General features: G+C 38.6%; 1 protein-coding gene across 1 annotated transcript; it reads right to left on the reverse strand.

The window, feature by feature from the left end:
• Nucleotides 1–1456: 1456 nt before the first annotated feature.
• Nucleotides 1457–16876, reverse strand: GBP5 (guanylate binding protein 5). The gene is made up of 11 exons (XM_079944065.1): nucleotides 16595–16876; nucleotides 13466–13675; nucleotides 12838–12965; nucleotides 10562–10671; nucleotides 8955–9151; nucleotides 8345–8587; nucleotides 7021–7301; nucleotides 6036–6248; nucleotides 5177–5279; nucleotides 4697–4878; nucleotides 1457–3276 (listed from the first exon to the last, which is right to left on the reverse strand). The coding sequence occupies exons 2-11, from the start codon at nucleotides 13653–13655 to the stop codon at nucleotides 3163–3165; spliced, it is 1761 nt and encodes a 586-aa protein (XP_079800191.1). The 5' UTR covers nucleotides 13656–13675; nucleotides 16595–16876; the 3' UTR covers nucleotides 1457–3162.
• Nucleotides 16877–19876: the final 3000 nt, after the last annotated feature.

Raw genomic sequence — 19876 nt, forward strand, 5'->3', positions numbered from 1 at the left:
GAGCTGGTCCATCCCCAACCTCAACATCAGAGTTAGGTCACTGATTGGACCACTACTCAGGAAAAATCCTTCCCAAAACTGTGGGAGGAATGATGCAGCCTGAAGGAAAACATCAATTCCTTGTAACAGGAGAGCTGTTATTTTTACAGTGGCACCCACTTTTTGCTGAGAGTACATGCCCAGCATATTTCAGACAAGTTTGGCAGAATCAGCATCCTTTGCTCCTTTTACCTCACTTTTCCTTCTCCTGCCTTGTTCTCTTCTTTTTCTCCTCCACTCTCCTCCATCATGCTCCTCCTCTTTTGGGGGTGTTATCTAGAGTCTGTTGAATCAGAAACATATATTTATAGCCAAGTGCGTTCTACGCATTATTTTACTAGTTTGCATGAGTATATCATTTCTAAATAGATATAAATATTTACTATGAATTCTCAGTCATTAAACACATATACATTGTTTTGGACTAAAAATACTACTACTGGAAAGCTTTTAGAAACCATTATAATTTTAAGGATGATTTTCAGTATTTTGGAAAAGTATTTGGAATCAACTACTAAAGTTGAACATAAGTAGCCAATAGCTTGAGCATTTCACTCCTAATTATACATCCAATGAAAGGTGGTAGGTAAGAATATTTGTGGATGACTGATGAAAGCAACATGTGCCTCTGTAAGTTCTAAGAGAAAGGAGGAAGCCATTTTTTTTTCCTGAAAATATAATTAAAAAGTATTATACTAGAAATCAGACACTTTGTAATATACTCTAAGCTACCAGTACCAAGCTTGGACTCTTAGATAAGTGACTTAATTTTGCTTAGTTGCAATTTTTAAAAATCTCTTCTAAGAGAGGTAGGAATGAAATCAATATTTATTTTGAAGACATTGTTCTTTTCAACCATGACAATTCCTTGGGTATTAAGATGTATTTTTTTTCCTTTATTAATTGTACAGCTTGCAAAGGCAGTTATAAAGTATTATTAGGTAAATGCTCAGTCAAATATGTTATGGTCTTTGGTACCTTCGGATGTTCAGTTCAAGTCCAGAAATACAGCTGAACAGCACAAGGCCCTATCTGATTATGGGAAATTCAGCATAATAAAACTCTGCAAAGAACAGGAAAAAAGGCAGATGTTAAAATATGTGCTTTTCTTCTTTAAACAGTAAATCATATTTTGAGCAACTAAAGAATTTCAAGCTCCTATAATGTAATCCAATTGGGAAACACCTTATATAAATAAGTAAGCAATTTAAGGAAAACAAAATAGAGTTTTGTATAATGTTTCTATAACTTTTAAAACCTATTTCACTAGGGATTTATAAAACAAAGAAACAAAAAGCAAATAGAAAGGTATAAGAAAATGTGTTTTTTTTCCAATATTAAAATAATTCTCAAAAAAAGTTCTCAATATTTTTAGGGAAATTCAGAAGTCCCTATAGACTTTTAACTATTGGGAGGAAAAAAACACAAAGTAGTATAGTTATTTTAAAAAATTGTATGGTTATTTACAGTTAAAATATATATACACAGATATATTTACAGAATCCATAGTTTTTAATAAAAATCAGTAGGCTTTCATATATGATTGCAAAGAATTAAAATCATTTAATTTTAGTACTATAAGCAAGCATAAAATTAAATAAGTCCCATGAGATCTTGTGGAACATTATCTTGCATACCTTATACCAGCAGTCCCCAACCTTTTTGGCATCAGGGACAGGTTTCATGGAAGACAATTTTTCCATGGACTGGGGGAGGGGGGATGGTTTTGGGATGATTCAAACGCATTACATTTATTGTGCACTTTATTTCTATTATTATTACATTGTAATACATAATGAAATAATTATACAACTCACCATGAAGCAGAATCAGTGGGAGCCCTGAGCTTGTTTTCGCTTGTCACTCACTGATATGAGTCTGCAAGCAATTGATTTATTATGGTCTCTGTGCAGTCAAACCTCTCTGCTAATGATAAGCTGTATTTGCAGCCGCTCCCCAGCACTAGCATCACCACCTCAGCTTCCCCTCAGATCATCAGGCATTAGATTCTCACAAGGAGCGTGCAACCTAGATCCCTCGCATGCACAGTTCACAAGAGGGTTCGCGCTCCTATGAGAATCTAATGCCGCCGCTGATCTGACAGGAGGCGGAGCTCAGGTGGTAATGCGAGCAGTGGGGAGTGGCTGTAAATACAGATGAAACTTTGCTCGCTTGCTAGCTGCTCACCTCCTGCTGTGCGACCTGGTTTCTAACAGGCCATGGACTGGTACTTGTCCATGGCCCAGGCATTGGGAACCCCTGCCTTATACCATTTATTTACAGACTTAAAGGATTATAAAAATGTGATACACAATCACCAAGTCCAATATAAATTGCTTCATAATATATAGTGTCCTATTTAAGTTATGCCCTTGGTGAGGATAACAGGAAGGTTAGGTTTCTTTAGCTCTTCAGCCTATGACACAATTTCCATGCTGGTAGTTCCTTCCATCTTCTAGAGCACCTCTATTTCATTATGATGTTATTTGCTTACAGCTTAGAATAGTCTAAGCAGACTGTCTACTGACCATGACCAGGAGTCATATAATTGCCCATAGACTGAGCAGCCTCCACCCAGTTGAGAACCACACACGTCTCCACTACGAAGCTTGGTTAGTTTTTTTTTGCGTGTGTTTTATCATCAGTGCCTCTCCCTGATGGCATCCAGCACAAAACCACTTGGCAGGAGTGATGCCCACCTGAGTCCAAGTCACTGGGCAAATTCCATGTGACTTAGTTTATTGTAGAAACACCCTCCCAGGTCTCTTCCAATCCCCACTGAGACAAATATGGAAAATTAGAGGGGTGGTATTGGTGTACAAGAGAAAGTTTCCCTTTATAGATCCTGCCCAATATCACTGCCAATAGCGGCAATGATAATATGTCCCTTATAATACAAGTCATAATCTCTTTAAGGAAGCAAACAACATTTAAACTATTGAAATTAGTGAAATGCACATTTTACCAATTATGAGCATCATAACCTTATAACTCAATACAAAAGCTCAATATAATTATTATGAAGTTTATTTAAATGGTGATTGTCTCAAGTTCTATAGTTTCTTGTTCCTTCGTGTCTTCAGTGAAAGTGAACAAGAAAATGAAGTTCTAGTGTTTAGTTCTTTAGAGTAAGATACATGTATCATCTGGTGAGTCATTCCTCTGGAGATGCTGGATCTCATCCTGAAGTTTTCTGCTCTCAGCTTGGAAGCTCTCCTTGAGCTTTTCAGCCTCCTCCTAAAGAGTGATACATAAAACCAAAGAGCTTAGCAAAACGTAATGTCCAGATCTCTGCAGGAGGTGGGGGGAGGGAAGGAGCCCAAATCATTGACTTTCCCTTAGTTATTTTAATCAATCAGTAACAAAAGACAGACCCTGATTCCTCCTTTCTGTTCATGTCCATTTTACGTCTCACACTTGGTTTTCTACTTGTGTAATTCTTCTTCCATGCTTCTTTATCTAGCTACAGAAACATCCTCATCTCTCAATCCCTGAACTATTGGTGTTCCAAGAATTATATCCTAAGGTCCCTTCCCCCTTTGTCCTTAGGGAATCTGAGTCACATCTTGACTTCAATTCTCATGTATACACACAGGAATGTCAGATCTAGTATTACAAGGAGAGATTGATACAACAACTAGGTGTCTAGGTGATATCCACAATCAGGTGAGGAGTCTGAGCCTTAGATAAGGGAATTTGTTTCATGTCTCCACAGTTATGGGGTAAAAGTAGAAGGACAGTGTGGGGAGATCAGAAACACCAGGTTGAAAATATTGTCCTTCAGTGCAGGTCTGTAATTTCAAAATTGTCTTGGAGCAGTGTCTGGAAAACAAGGACCTACAGGTAGATCAGCCACCCTGGAGGAGGAGGAGGGTGTCCTTTGTCTCATAAGCGTGCTCACATAAGAATTTCAGACTAGGTTTGTAGAAACGAAAGCATTGTAGATCTCACTCACTGGGAAGGCTGTTTTGATAACTTGCTAGGATGTATGATATTGGCATTTAGTTATCTCTTTGGAACCTAATTTTTCTAATCAGAAAAATAAGGACATAATGGTTGTGATTCACAGTGAATAGATTAGATTAGAGAATATGTGTAAAGTGCTTTGTACAGTGCTTGGTAAATAAGAACTACTGTTAATTGAGTGATAATAATAGTAGAGGACTGGATGAAACAAGTTAAAGGCTTTCAGAACCAGTGACAATTAAGGAAGGGAAAGGGGCATAAACACAGTAATATGAAATTAATTTAGCAAGGTAATCTATGACCAGTGGAAACGACTAGCTAGAGCAATTAACAAGATAACAAAAAAGACTAATTACCGTGGGTTAGAAATATCCTTGGATTTTGCTTAACAAATTAATAGTGCTTATGCTGTGCCAAGCATCATTCTAAACACAAATATTGACTCATTTAAGTATCAAAACAGCCCTATAAAATAGGTATTATAACCATCTCCAAACAATATATTTATAATATATGTAATATATTTATAAGAAGTGGAGCTGGCTTTTTTACCCAGGCTGTCTGATTCCAGAGTCCTTGCCCTGAGCCACAATATTATGCTGCCTCTCCCACGTTGCCACTGCTTCATGTTTTCATCAATACAGAGAGGGGTATAGGATTAAAATCCAGAAATGAAATAACTGATGAGTACCTTGAGCCGAAGTTCTTGGTCCCTCTGTTGCAGGGCCTGCTGGTACAGTCTTTTTATCTCCATTTGTCTCACTTGTTCCCAATGGAGTCTCTCCCTCTGCTCCATCATTTGCTGGTGCTGCATTAGAATTGCCCGCAACCTTTCTTTTTCAGCCTTCATAAACTCTGCTTTCACACGTGCCTCTGAAAAGGAAGAAAATGGCAAACTTCTCTAGGATTAAAGTACCCTTCCTTCTGCCTCCCACTCACTTGTTATTGCTGCTAGTTCATAGAGAAGATTCCCTGGAGTCATATTTCCCCTCCAGGTAATCATATTGTAGCTGACGGTATGTACCCTATTCAAATATAGACTGAGGAGCTAAGAATGGCACGTCTTTGCCATTCTTGCTCTTGTTTAATGATCCCAGGTGAACCAGGCCAAATTAATTTAAAATGTATAGAATTTCTGTCTTGCATTTTTTTTTCTCCATTTTCTTCTCACCTTCCATCTCCTTTTCCCTTGCTGTGAGAACCAGATCTGTCTGCCAAATGGTATCACTCACAGACTCCTTGGACTGTAAATATTTCTGCAGAGCTTCCTCAGCCTAGGAACCCCAAAAAATGCAGTTAGAGCTAGGAAATGATTAGAAAAGTTATAAACCTCTTTATTTATTTTTCTTCCCAGCATCTTTTCCTCCCTGGAAGTGCTCAGTCTGTACTTGGTGAAACTATGTCAAGCCTTTTCTGTCAAGGGGTGGGCACAAGCTCCAGGCTGGCCTATTAGAGTACCCAAGGCCACTTGATGCAAAATATTTGGGTACAGGCGGGAAAATACTGCAGCTTGGGTGTTTTAAAGACTGATATGGATGGTGGGAAAGATGCTTTCTCTCCTGTGAGACTGAGGGCACAAAGGACTAGTTAAGCTGCGAGCTGTTAGTGTCATCTTTGCTGCCGTGTGGGGTGAGCCTGCCTGAGAATGACGCCAATGGTGAGGAAAACAGAACAGAAAGCTGGAGTTGAGATTGGAAAGAAAAAGGAAAGGGGAAAATTGATTACATTGTTACATGTAATCAACTGATTATGTTAAACTCTTGAACATATCTACACTTACAACTAAATTTAAACATTTTGCCTTTAGTTTATGTGAGCCAGTGAATTATCTTCTTAAGTTAGTTCAATTATTGGGATTCTGTACTGTGTAACCAAAAAAGTCCCTTTGTTGCAATTAGTGTTGAAGGTTGCGATAAAAGTCTGGTGACTATGGTGATAGTTCAGTTTAATACCACAGCTCTCATTCTTCCTGTCCAAAAAAAGAAGACCCCTAGCAATTCCCCATAATTAATACATAAAACTAGGGATACCTGTATTCCTTTCCTGGGCACCTGATAGTACTTTGCCTTCAGCTCTTCTCTCTTCTGAAGGAAGAGACGATGCCCCCCAGGTTTTGAATAAATCCCTTGCTTCACATCTTCTTCTAGAGGACAAAAAATATCCTGAAGTAAAGCTGAACAGCGATTCAGTGAAGCCTCCAAATTCCTTTTACAAAAGTCATTCTGCTTGGCTTCTAGCAGGGTCTTAAAGGGAAAAAGTCCCATGGAAAAGGCGTTAGCAACACTACAGTACTTTTAGAAATGGCTTACAAAAAGAATCTCTGTATTTTTTCTGTAAATTCAAGGACTACAAGCAATACTATATCCTCTCTACCAAACCTAGAGAAGTTCCAAGGATGATACACTGTAGAAAAATGACTTTACTTTTGTTTTTGAAATCTCCTGGAACCCCATTCTTTTGCTTTTTCTGCTTTAGATAGGCTCTTCAAACTGCAGATCTCTAGCCTCATGCCCTAATTTTAAATGCAACCAACTGTTTTACAACCATCCCAGTATTATACTGGGCTGGGATTCCCAATGAGGTAGAATGGATGAGTGTGTGCTATTAAACCTAGGGACATAATATTTTAGTAGATCCATTTGGCAATTCTGTATGCTTGATTAATAAAAAAGGAAAGTTAATTAGTACTTTATGAATACATTTTTTAAGGGATAAGATTACTTTTAAAAAAATTAGTCCATGGGTGTAACATAGTAAGTTGAGTTGTCTGCATGTGAAAGTTTCAGAATCTATAGGGTCCAGAGTAGTTACATGTTTATTTGTTTGGTTTTTTGTTTGTTTGTTTTCAGAATAATAGTGATATCTTGGTCACATAAGTGATAGTCATTGTCTCTCAGTCTACTAAGAATTGTTTCTCTTAATTAAGTCCTCATTTTGCCTCATTTTTACCTCATAGCAATACCTTGCCTATATTGCCCCTAAGCCCCATGAACTCCAGCAATAAAACTTAATTACCTCTAATTTTTCCTGGAAACCTTGGTCTATATCCTCGAAAGAGTTCTTCATGAAGACTTCCATAGCCCCTTTCTCACTGACCCTGTGCAGGTCCAGCAGCTCCTGGAGGGTTTCCGTGGGCAGCTGCAGCTTCTGGCCCATCTGCTGGTCATAGTGGGCAATGGCCTTTTGCACTGCGGCTGAGTTCTTAATCTGGGCCAAGGCCAGGACTTCGTTCTCCATGCAGGGCAGATCCCCATTGTTGATGGCATTGACATAGGTCCATACCAGGCTCTCTAGACCTTCACAGGAGGAAGAGATGCTTGAATTATTTGCAGCGAAAAGGGACATGCTCTGAACTGAGTAATTCTGAGAATGTTAATTTAGCGTATTCAGCCTCCTGCACAGTGTTCATGTGGCCCAAATAAGTTCCTTTGGGAAATCATGTGACCAAGAAGACAGATCTTTAATTCTTTGAGAAAAGAAAGTGTTCAAAGAGGAAAGTTCAAGATCTATGTGATGATCCACATTTCATCATTTTCTCATTGAGAAATGTGGAAATGGTTATATAAAATTGTGTGTATTCGTTTGATTAGAATACTATAGACCTTTTGCCTCTTTATACTTCCCATTCTTTCTCTCTTCCTCAGGCTTCTGTTTCCTTCAGAATTCCATTTTCTCCTCCACTTCAACCTGTAAAGCTCGTATGAGTGTTACCCTCATTGGAAAGATCACAAAGTAGGCCAATTAGACCAGTTCACCTTACTCTTTGTTGGAACATTCCTGTTTGTCTTCCTTGTCCTTAGCTATTTTTGTTTGCACTCAACTTCCCTTTAGAGCGTAGCAATAATTGACAAAGTTCCAAGACATAGAGTATTTAGGAACAACTGGACCAAGAAGTCTGCTCAGATTTCTTTAAGGGCTCTAGACAACTTGGGCATCTGCTTGTTTAACGTTTGTATCAAGCACATTCTATTTATACAGAGAATGTATGTGTTTTCCTCATCTTCTGCCTATCAAAGGCATAATAAGTATCCATGATATCGGTAGAACAAATGCTGCCAACTCATGTGGGTTAGTCTAGTTCAACAGTGGACCACTTACAGGTAGAACTTTTTTAACCTGACCTTTTCATCAGGTTATATTCCTAATTTATCTTACTTTGCAGGCATTGCTAAAAAAGCCTAGAAATATTTTTGGTACTCACCTGAGTTTAATAAATATGATACATATGGTTTTCTTGGTAGTAGCTGACTATGTATTTTCAACAGTGGAAGGAGAAAACTACAACAGTGCTCCCATTCTCTATTTTGGATTGAAGGAAAATCCTTGAAGAGGTACTCACGAGATCCATTGACCTTGATGCCTCCTGAAAGAGTTTTAGTCTTGGAATGGCTGAAGATGTAGGAACAGAAATCTGCCACTTGCTGTACAAATTCAGGATCCAGGTCATTATTATGCAGTGTCTCAAGCTGGGCAAGCTTCTTCCGATGAGTGGGCAAGTCAAAAATAAAGCATTTCTTTATTGGAAAGAATTTCTGTATACACAGACGGGGCAAATTAAAATTTTGAAGATGTTGATCGGTGCCTGAGGAAGGAAAAATAGGATTATTTAGTATAGGGTTAACTTTCATTTTAATCTCTTTCCCACAAATAAATGTGCTTTCTACCTACTGTTATTTATTTCACTACATTTTCACAAACCCTAAGCAAAAACTTAAAATGTGATCAATCAGGGAAAGGAAAATGGAAAAGTAACTTGCTCCAAGAACAAGGGAGTAATACAATTTAATATTGAATGTATTAGTTCACTTTAAATCAACAGTATTAATTATTTATGTGATGATTTAGTCAGGTGAGTAAATATAGGAAACTATAACTTTAACCAGCAACACACAAGAGATGATTTCTTGTGCTACTTTTCTCCCTCTTTCCAAAACTGAAGTCCCTGTTACCCTGCTTTGGCCTCAACGAATTCTCCAGGTACTCATCTGCTGTGATGGGTCGCCCATTTGCTTCCAGGTCAAGGTAGAAATCTCTCACAGTCCACACTAAGTCTGGACAGACGCTCATAAAGTCAGCTGCATTGTCTTCCCCATCAAGATCAGGTGAGGTAACTGTTCTGAGCAGATTTGACAGTTCTGTCACATAGCTGAGATGCAATTAAGGAAAACTGTTGGAAATAGAACTGCGTCTAAACCATATTTAATTCCATGCCCTCCTATATTTTTATACTGCCTTTGGGTTATAACCAATCCTCATTTCATCAGTAAATAAAAGGACTCTTTTTCTTGCCCCTTTTTTTCCCCAACATCTCTATTGGAGTATAATTGCTTTACGATGGTGTGTTAGTTTCTGCTGTATAACAAAGTGAATCAGCTATCCGTATACATATATCCCCATATCCCCTCCCTCTTGCGTCTCCCTCCCTCCCACCCTCCCCATCCCACCGCTCTAGGTGGTCACAAAGCACCAAGCTGATCTCCCTGTGCTATGCAGCTGCTTCCCACCAGCCATCCGTTCTACACTTGGTAGTGTATATATGTCCATGCCACTCTCTCACCTCATCCCAGCCCACCCTTCCCCCACCCCATGTCCTCAAGTCTACTCTCCACATCTGTGTCTTTACTTCTGTCCTGCCCCTAGGTTCTTCACAACCTTTTTTTTTTTTTTTAGGTTCCATATATATGTGTTAGCATACGGTATTTGTTTTTCTCTTTCTGACTTACTTCACTCTGTATGACAGACTCAAGGTCCATCCACCTCACTACAAATAACTCAATTTCATTTATTTTTATGGCTAAGTAATATTCGATTGTATATATGTGCCACATCTTCTTTATCCATTCATCTATCAATGGACACTTAGGTTGCTTCCATGTCCTGGCTATTGTAAATAGAGCTGCAATGAACACTGTGGTACATGACTCTTTGAATTATGGTTTTCTCAGAGTATATGCCCAGTAGTGGGATTGTTGGGTCGTATGGTAGTTCTATTTTTAGTTTTTTAAGGAACCTCCATACTGTTCTCCATAGTGGCTGTATCAAGTTACATTCCCACCAACAGTACAAGAGGGTTCCCTTTTCTCCACACCCTCTCCAGCATTAATTGTTTGTAGATTTTTTGATGATGGCCATTCTGACCGGTGTGAGGTGATACTTCATTGTAGTTTTGATTTGCATTTCTCTAATGATTAGTGATGTTGAGCATTCTTTCATGTGTTTGTTGGCAGACTGTATATCTTCTTTGTAGAAATGTCTATTTAGGTCTTCTGCCCATTTTTGGATTGGGTTGTTTGTTTTTTTGATATTGAGCTGCATGAGCTGCTTGTATATTTTGGAGATTAATCCTTTGTCAGTTGCTTCATTTGTAAATATTTTCTCCCATTCTGAGGGTTGTCTTGTCCTTTTTTTTTTTTTTTTTTTTTTTTTTTTTGTCTTGTCCTTTTAATGTTTACAATGTTTTCATTCTTGTGTTTGATACACAAGGACTCATGAACATAGCTGGTGAATAAAGCAGTTCTCTCTGGCTTTGGTGCCATCCTGGACAACAAAAGGATATTGCAAGAGGTCGATAGCCCTCTGGTCAATTGTGTTCATAGTATTATATACAAAGGTACTACTCAGTAGTAGTGCCAGTACAAATATCTGGGTGTCACTCTTCTTGTCACCCTAGAAGTCAGAACAAATTTCAGTCATGTCTCATGGCATTCCCATATGAACAGTTATTAAAAATAGACCCTTGGGCTTCCCTGGTGGTGCAGTGGTTGAGAGTCCGCCTGCCGATACAGTGGACACGGGTTCGTGACCCGGTCCGGGAGGATCCCACATGCCGCCGGAGCGGCTGGGCCCGTGAGCCATGGCCGCTGCGCCTGCGCGTCCGGAGCCTGTGCTCCGCAACGGGAGAGGCCACAACAGTGAGAGGCCCACGTACCGCAAAAAAAAAAAAAAAAAAAAAAAAAAAAAAAAAAAAGACCCTTGACTTACAAATGTTAGCCAAGACGAACAGAAATGGTTGTGAGAAACATATGAGCTTTGAATAGTTCTGCCATTAGCATTGATAATTTTATACAAAACCATATTTTGTTAACTTATCAGTCCCTCTTATAACTGGTTAGGCATTTGAAAAATGGATAGTCAAAGTTCGTGAAGGTAACCAGAGTGCTTAAAATCAAGATTTTCAATTGTGTAAAACAAAGTTGGTCTGTATACATAATACATGCATCTATTTTATTGAGTAGCTTTTATATACAAGATGGTTCGATACGTTTTTCTTTTTCTTTTTTTTTTTTTTTTTTTGTTTTAGAGAGAGGGATGGGACAAGTGACGGCATACAGCTAAGCTTCAGCACCAGAATTGCTCAAAGAGTAGGGATGTATTACGGCTACATATTCAGGAGCCTACTGGGGGTGAAGGATGTGAATAAACTGCACAGGTAATAAGGCAGTTCTCTGAATTGACTTGGTATTTCTCTGCTGTACAAATGGATCAGGAGCCCTGCAAAGGAGAACCTTCAGTGTATTCAATACAAACCTCTAAATGGTTCTCTCCCTCTTTTAGAACATGTAATCTAAACTGGATACTCCCAACCTTGGGCTCCAGGGCACTTTCTTTGCGTTGGGATCTGTACACAGAAGATGCAACAACAACAAAAAAGATGCTAAGATACAAAGATATACAGTCCCTGTACATGGGGGCCACTTCTGACAGTTCTCCAGGTGATTGTCTAATCTGGTAGGGATGAGAAAGGTAAAGTCCTTATCAGCCTGAGCCCCAGAGCCTCTTCTCCACAGACTACTGTCATACTTTTTCCCCTTGGTTTCAGATAATGTTTAAAATGTAAAATGGATCAGAAATAATTCTGCACAGGTCAGCAGGACTGGAGCAGAAACATGTTTTGATTCCTGGTACTGTCGAGATAAGTTTTTAACTACAGTCTCCATGTTACAGGTGAGGAAACTAAAGAAAAAAGGAGTTAACTATTTTGAATTGTGGTAAATTAAAGGCAAAAGGAAGACATAAAAAATGAGAGCTCAAGGGAAAGATCCAGTGTTGTGCTCGAGCCAGCTCACGAGAGCTGGCTGTGTACGTCTTTCCTGAGCCCTGAGTTTAGTGACGACTTTGGTAGCTTGGAGTGAGCTGTTATGGGAGTACTTGGAAAACTGGCAAGTACTACAAAGCAAGGCTTTTCTTCCCCAGTGGGCTGGTTGTTAGACACTTACCAGCGTAGAAGTGGAAAATTCCCACGTTACTCCTGTGCAAATGATAAAATGGATGAGACCAAAGGGGAAATAGAAGATTTGAGGAGACTTTTTCTTGCTTGTCAGAGTCCGAGAGCTCCTAGTGCCTGGACCCTGATTTGGACTCAAGTCCCACTGCCCTGAAGCTTACTGCATATCTCTATCCTCTACAGGGTCAGACTCATGACAGTGATTTTGTTCGTACCACCTTTCTGCAGTTCGGTTAAGTGCCTATCTCCATGTTAGCACAGCCTCCCAATTATGATTCTGGCTTATACATATATTTTTCTCACTTCAGGTTTCCAAACTTTGACTATTAAAAATAGAGAGGGGGAAAAAAGGTATACCCTGGTCAAGCAGAAGCACAAAAAAAAAAATCTCCCTGTGTAAAGAATGTTCAGGGATGAAGAGGTTGATTAAAAAGGAATCCTGGGCTTCACTGGTGGCGCAGTAGTTGAGAGTCCGCCTGCAGATGCAGGGGACACGGGTTCGTGCCCCGGTCCGGGAGGATCCCACATGCCGCCGGAGCGGCTGGGCCACAACAGTGAGAGGCCCGCGTACCGCAAAAAAAAAAAAAAAAGGAATCCTTGTTCCTTGCCTTCTCTATGTCTCCAAGTCCCTCCGTGTCAAGAAGAACCAGGATGTGGTTTGGCTTCTCAGGGTGAGGCACACACCACATCCAGATGCCCTTGGTGTGAGACTGCACCGTGGATCCAACAGAGAAACCTGCAATGGGGAGTGGAGAGGGTGTAATTGAGGAGGGGATCTGGAAATTGGAGACTTTCTTGATAACTGAGTTACCATTTAAGGAAAGCAAGATGAAGATATGGCAGAAAGTATAACCCAGTATTGATCTGAATTACAATAGAGGGATGAGATAATAAGAATACCAAGTACTGTAGGCTGGAAATTTGATGGATTTTTTTGCAAGAATATTACACTATTAAAATTTTAATCATTTGTAACTACATATGTAGAAGTATTTTAATGATGTCTTACCCTTATAATTGGAAAATAGTATGATTTTTCTAAGAAAAAAGGGGTGATATGTCAGAAACAGAACTCAACCCTTTATCTCCCAGAAGATAATTAACTATCTGTGGCCCAAACATTAGCTTTCAATATTCCTCCGCATCTCTAACTTCCTGTCCTTGCATCACCTTCCTGCATTCTGGGAGTGTGGGTGGACAGAAGGGACTTGGCTGGGCTTTGCTGGGGCCACTCACCCTTGTTCTTCCCAGCCAGCTTGTTCATCAGGTAGGATTTGCCGGTGCGGTAGAGGCCCACGATAGCCACCACCACAACGGGCTGCTGAATGGCAGACAGGATCTTCAGAGCTTTCGGATTAACCAACAGTAGCCCATTAATGTTCTCAATGAGGCACAAGGGTTCTGGCATGTGAACCACTGGGGCCATGTTCAGGGGGGTCACCTGACCTGCAAGGGAAGTGATGGGATAGACTGGAATTTCTAGACTTTAAACAGAGAAAAATCATTTTGCTTCCTCAACCTGCAGGCATACTACTCTGCAGCATGGCCTAAGTTTCTGAAGAAGTTTAAAAAAGACAAAAGAGCAAAGAGGGTCATAGCAACATATGTCTTAGTCCCTTCAGAGTTCTACTATAGGCTACCCCACTGGTTCTTAAATATTGGGTGGCCTTATGGAAAACCATTTTCTGAGACTAGTTTACTGCTATTCTGAGTCTGACGCTTCCCCACTGGTTTTGGCTGGCTTCTATTTCTTAGTTTTTACCTCTTTGAATCCCCAGATTGAATCTTTATGGCCACTATTTGTTACATGGCGCTTCTTGCTTTCACACTGTTATCAACTTGCTTTTCTCTAATTTAGGGCTATGTCCAGTCAAAGTGTATTATACTAAATCCTGCCAGGTCATTATGTAGCATTATCTAACAAATAACAGTTGTTTACTTCTTAAAGCTCTACTTTTAAAGAATTTTTTATGTAGCTATTAATGTGTGTTCTTCAGTCAAAACTTTAATGAGTGTTCATTTTATGAATGACAAAGTGAGTGAAAATACTTTCTTAAATAATACGTAACCATTTATTTTCTAATTTCTGGGCATCAATTTCTGTAACCTAAAGAGTCCCCAATAAAACGCGTTTAAGCTATCTGAGATTAAAACAAATGCTTGCTTTTCTGCCTTGCTACATCATAAAGAACAATTTTCTTCCATTTTAGAAGTGATTCTTTTCAACAGAAGCTAAAAATCCACCATCTGCTTGCCTCTTTTAAAAAACTGAAATCTTACAGTGCAAAGGTCTGGATTCCCTTGATAGCTTTTAAAAAGTTATAAAGACCCATTCTCCCCCTTTCTTCATAGCCAATGCCCCAGAGATTATCCAGATGACAGATAAATAAAAACAGAAACTGCTTGGCAACAGATAATATATCCATTGCAAATATCATCACGTCAGGGCATGGGAGCCAGGAAATGTTCAGTCCAAGCCACATCCAAAAAGAGGGGATCACACATAATTTTACATTCCCAAATGCAAAGTTTCTTTTTACTCTAATCCACTTCCAATGCAGTATTGGCACCTTATGCTTGTTGAGTTCTGTTATCTGATTTGTATATAGCAGGGGTCATAATCATTTCTAGGTTCGAAAGATATGGGGACCTGGCAGTGATGATCTATAACAGTTAGCTAGAAAGACAGAAGATACACAATCTACATCTATTTGCAGATTTTGGGAACCTACAAGCTCTTGTGCTTTGGAATGAGGTCACTAATGGGAAAGGAAGCTAGCCTGTCTGAATTTTCAGACCTCCTAATGAATAACATTTAGTGCTGTGTATCTATATTAATGAAAGTATTTTATACATTGTCCCCAGATGTTACCCGGGTAACATCTTTAATGTTTTTAGGACAGCCCAATCTCCAAAACCTCTCTGCAGATTCAATGTGTTTGAGCCCCATACATGACTATTACTCTATCATAACTCAGCCTATGATGTGTGCTCTGAGTTGCATTCTTCTCCCTAACTCTGTTAGAGCCCCATACTCTTTTGTAAATAAAAACAATGCAAGAATGCATCAAAACACACAGAAATACAAATATACATTTTGACTTTGAAATAGGGCAGATCTGATTTCTAATCTCAGACCTCCACCTGGCTCTCTGTGTGACACTGGCATTTCACTAAACACTCTAAGCCTATCTTCAGAAAAAGAAAGTAAATAAATAACTATTTATATACATTAGTATAACTGCTAGCTTAAAAAAGAGAGAGAGAGCTGTAGGAAAGGAAAAAATGTGTAAAGAAGGAAAATGCTAAGAAATATAAGAGAAAAGGCTCGGAAGGACTACTGATGGAGTTTCTAGAAGAAGACATCTCTGTTTTCAGTCATACAATTCTAGATGGGTTTTGTGTTACTTTTATGTTGGTTGCCTTTACTTTGTGTTGTTTTTGGTTTGAAAAGGAAAAAGCTCTTCTTAATGAGAAAAATGGAAATCAAGCAAGAAGGAGATGCGCGAAGTATGTGCCGTGAAAAGAAATTCAAAGGAGGAGAAAGTTTCAAGGAGTAAACAAAATTTCCAGACAGTGTTAAGTGATTCGTTGGGACTTCCATGGAGGCCCAGTGGTTAAAGCTCCACGCTTCCACTGCAGAGGGCAGGGGTTCAGTCCCTGGACTAAAGGTCCCAAGTGCCGTGCGGTGCAGCCAAAACAAAACAAAACAACAATGAAAAATACATAAAAAACAAAAAGTGATTCATAATAGTAGAATCATTAGAGGAGTGGAAACAAAGTCCGACACAAAAGGCCTTAAGGAATGAGTGGGTGCCAATAAATAAAGACTAATTCACTCAGGGTTCTTTCTAAAGGAAGAAATTCATCTGCAAAAAAGTGCAGGACTATGACTAAAATATACAGCCATTTTCATAAAACTTCTTCATTGTTCATTCTGGGTTTCAACTTTTTTCTTTCTTCTTTTTGTCCTTAACAAGGTAAGCAAACCATTTACATTACATTTCGTTCAATGCTCTTTCTCATGAAAACAGTACAGTCATAGTTCTTCAAAAGTTAAGGTTTCAGTTTGAAGGATCTTTATCAGGTTTTATCAAAGGTAACTTAAGTGGCAATTATGATCCCCACAGATCATAGGGTGGCAAAGGAAGAAAAACAGTATGAAGACATTTCAAACTCTCAGTCCCCACACGTGCTCTTGTCTAATTCAGCGGAACTGGCACTCAATGAATTCTGCTGCCTGTCTGACAACAACACAATTTACCTTTAATAAGAGCTGATACTCCACGTTGAGCTCAGCTGCAATGTATCGTGAACAGACTTTTTAAGACATCCTGACCCTTTCCACCCTTGCCCCAGACTTACCTTAACGGTGAAATCAGTAGCAGAGATCTTTTAGAGCTGGTAAGAAAGGTGCTTCAATGAGAAATTGGCAAGAGTTCTAAATCTGTCCCTCAGGTTAGCTGTGTTGGTTTCTGATATACTTTTTTCTTATCCAGTCCTGGAGATTTCTTTTCTTTCCACTCCACTCTACCAGAGGGCGGAGGATTACAGTATGAAACAACTGAAAGTGGAAGGGGTTTTTGAAGTGTCGCTGCAGGAAACTGAATCCCCACCCAAACTGAAACCACAAGCCAATCTGAAACCACAAGCCAGATTGTACATGGAAGAGAACTTGGAAATCATTTGCATTTTTTTCTACTCCAAACTGTCCTCGGGGCTGTGAGAAACCATAATAAGTCTACAGTAACAGTGAATATAACCCCAAGGTGTGTTTACATTATGTGAGTTTACCATTTGTGTTTGTCTTTTGTTTTTGTTTTTGCTTGGCTGCACTGCGCCGCACGTGGGATCTTAGTTCCCCGATGGGGATCCAACCTTTGCCCCCCACAGTGGAAACGCAGAGTCTTAACCACTGGACTGCCAGGAAAGTCCCCATTTGTTTGATTTTAAGGAACCAGCCTTCCTATGCAATTCAGGTCATCTCCTGCTAAACACTTAGGAATTTTGATAGAATTTTTTTTCTGAGAAAACTTGAGTTTGACACACAGAATAAACTGCTGTATAATTTCAATGAAGAAAAATTCACTTCCTAAATAGACAAACTAGATGCTAAACAATTTTAAAGAACTTAAAAAAAATCAGTCATTAAATGGTCAACAGATTTTTGTAACTGCATCTTTCATCAGTCAGGCAAACATTCAAAGCAAACACTTTGAATGCCTACTACACACTGCAGTGTTCAAAGAGAAGCAAGAAACCAACAATCAAGAAGCATCATAATCCCTATGAGGAGATTTTGCTCTAGATGAATGCAACCTACAGCCTCCTTTGCCTCCCTCAAACCCAGTCCTCCCCAACATGCAAATATTTATTTGGTTGTCTTCCTTATTTTCAACTACTGTCCGGTAGCGTTGGCACATTGTTTTTCAGAGCTTTGTAACTTAAATCTTTCAACACCCAAGATACTAATAATAGAAAGTTCTCTATGTCTTATTATTATTATTACTGAGATATAACTGACATATAACATTGTATTACTTTTAGGTATAAAACACAATGATTTGACATATGTATATATTGCAAAATGATTACTACAAAAAGTTTAGTAAACATCTGCGACCACACAGTTACATTTTTTTTCTTATGATGAGAACTTTTACGATATACTCTTTTAGCAACTTTCAAATATACAGTAAAGTATTCTTAGCTATAGTCACCATGTTGTGCATTATATCCCAGGATTTATTTATAACTGGAAGTTTGTACTTTTCGACCACCTAACACATTCCACCTTCCCTCCCCTCACCTCTGGCAACCACCCATCTGTTCTATGAGTTCAGTTTATTGTTATTTTTTAAGATTCCACATATAAGTAAGATCATACAGTATTTGTCTTTCTGTCTGACTTATTTCACTTAGCATAATACCTTCCAAGTCCATCATGTTGTCACAAATGGCAATATTTCCTTCCTTTTTATGGTTGAGTAATATTCTATCACATATACATACCACATTTTCTTTATCTACTTATCCATTGATGGATAGTTATGTTGTTCATACATCTTGGCCATTGTGAATAATCTTGCAATGAACATGGAAGTGAATATATCTCTTCAAGGTAGTGTTTTCATATCCTCCAGAGATATACCCAAAACTGGAATTGCTGGGTCATGTGGTAGTTCTATTATTAATTTTTGAGGAACCTCCATACTGTTTTCCATGGTGGCTGTGCAAAATCTATATTCCCACCAACAGTGCATAAATGTTTGCTTTCTCCACATCCTTATCAACACTTGTTACTTATTGTCTTTTGGATAATAGCCATTCTGACAGGTGTGAGTTGATATCTCATTGTGGTTTTGATTTTCCTTTCCTTAATAATTAGTGATGTTGAACATTTTTTTCAGTTACTTGTTGACCCTTTTTATGTCCTTTTTGGAAAAATGTTTATTCAGGTCCTCTGCCCAGATTTAATCAGATATTTTTTTCCTACTGAGTTGTATGAGTTCTTATATATTTTGGATATTAACTTCATCAGGTAGATGATCTACAAATATTTTCTCCCATTCTGTAGGTTGCTTTTTCATTTTGTTGATGGTTTCCTTCACTGGGCAGAAGATTTTTCATTCGATGTAGTTACATTTGTTTATTTTTGCTTTTGTTGCCTTTGCTTATGGTGTTAAATTTTAAAAACACTTTGCCAAGACCAATGTCAAGGAGATTATCCCTTTGTTTTGTTTTAGGAGTTTTTTGGTTTCAGGTCTTAACATTCAAGTCTTTAATCCATTTTGAGTTTATCTTTGTGTGTGGTGAAAGATAGTGATCCAGTTTCTTTCTTTTACATGTGGCTGTCTAGTGTTCCCTAAACTACTTATTGAAGAGACTATTCTTTCCCTGTTGCATCTTCCTGGCTCCTTTGTTGTAAAATAATTGATCATATATGTGTGGGTTTATCTGTAGGCTCTCAATTCTGTTCCATTGATCTATGTGTCTGTTTTTATGCCAGTACCATACTATTTTGATTATTATAGCTTTGTAATATAGTTTAAAAGCTAGATGCATGATGGCTTCAGTTTTGTTCTTCTTTCACAAGATTGCTTTGACTATTCAGGCCTTTTTGAGATTCTATACAAATGTTAGGATTTCATTTATATGAAAAAACTTTGCTGGATAGAGTATTCTTGGCTGAAAGTTTTTACCTTTCAGTATTTTGAGAATGTCATTCCACTCTCTTCTGGTCCATACAGTTTATTCTGAGCAACTGCTGATAGCCTATTGGGGATTCCTTTGTATGTTAAAATCTTTTTTTCTCTGGCTGCCTTACAATTCTTTCTTTGCCGTTGACTTTTGACAGTTTTAATATAATATATTTTGGAGAAGGTCTTTTTGCATTGAAGTAACTAGGTGTTCTCTTTCTTATCTTCATGGACTTGAATATCAAGTTCCTTCCCCAAGCTTGGGAAATTCTCAGCTATCATTTCTTTAAATAAATTCTCTGCTCCCTTCATCTGCTCTTCTTCTGGGAAACGCATTATCCTAATGTTGCCCTTCCTAAAAGAGTCGGATAGTTCTTATAGAATTTCCTCATTTTTTAAAGATCGTAATTATCTTTCCTCTTCTGCCTGTATTATTTCTAGATTTCTG

Source organism: Stenella coeruleoalba, assembly GCF_951394435.1.
Source record: "Stenella coeruleoalba genome assembly, chromosome: 1".
NCBI classification, from domain to species: domain Eukaryota; kingdom Metazoa; phylum Chordata; class Mammalia; order Artiodactyla; family Delphinidae; genus Stenella; species Stenella coeruleoalba.